Raw genomic sequence first — 772 nt, 5'->3', positions numbered from 1 at the left:
TTCACCTATCGACACGTCTATTCAGTCATCGATGCCCTTTTCTTGTCTATTGCAGCAAATTCTACATCAATCCCTCAAAATTTTCATCTGCATCACATCATTTAGTCATTCATCCATTTATCTGTCTACCCATTCATCTTGATATCTATCCTTACATGCGCATGCTTACCCTTGGGAGCGTCCTTGGCCAGGCCGGTCTTCCTTCGGCGGGTCTGGCGTGGGCGCAGCGTCCTCTCTGATCCTTCCGTCCTTCTCTCTCTCGAAGGATTCTCTCTCGGCCTCCGAGGAAGTCCTGGTTATCGTGGATTCCTCAGAAGCTTCCCTTCCTTCTTCGTCTTCGTTCCTCCTCTCTTCTTTCTCTCCGTTCTCCTCACCTTCGTGACTTCTGAGCGGTGCAACTTGACGGAGGCGTTGTAAGGACTCCTGAAGGTGCTGACGAAGACCTCGTGGGAGTCTCCGCGTGTTCTCGCTCAGGCTGGGCAGCTGAGGGACTTTGATCGTGGGCGCGGGGGGCTTGCGACGCCACGCGCGGGGGGGTCCAAGGAGACGGCGTGTGGGGGGGCGAAATGGCGGGGGGGCCAAATGCTGAGGGGACGATGAGGTACTAACTGGGGGAGAGGTGTTTACACAACAGGTGGGAGGGGTGGGGGCTATAGTAGTGGGGAGGTGAAGGTCTCACAGATGGTGGTGGAGGCCCATAGCGGTGGCGATGGGGGAGGAGGCTGGCTCTCCCGCGGTGCTGGGGGAACCAGACACTCCCTGGGGTACTGTT

At 56.9% G+C, this 772-nt stretch overlaps 1 protein-coding gene across 1 annotated transcript in view; it reads right to left on the bottom strand.

Annotated features, from left to right (window-relative positions):
* The window catches only part of LOC119588211, a gene marked incomplete at its 3' end in the record, with an annotated part of 43,184 nt that extends 42,485 nt beyond the window's left edge, over positions 1 to 699 (bottom strand). Inside the window, 2 exon segments of the mRNA XM_037936912.1 lie at positions 170 to 650; positions 696 to 699. Coding sequence (XP_037792840.1) covers positions 170 to 650; positions 696 to 699 — 485 coding nt within the window.
* Between the last annotated feature and the right edge of the window lie 73 nt (positions 700 to 772).

Source organism: Penaeus monodon, chromosome 23, assembly GCF_015228065.2.
Source record: "Penaeus monodon isolate SGIC_2016 chromosome 23, NSTDA_Pmon_1, whole genome shotgun sequence".
In the NCBI taxonomy this organism is placed as follows: Eukaryota; Metazoa; Arthropoda; class Malacostraca; order Decapoda; family Penaeidae; genus Penaeus; species Penaeus monodon.
Note: the sequence above shows the minus strand (reverse complement) of the source record. Positions and strands in the feature narration are given on the sequence as shown.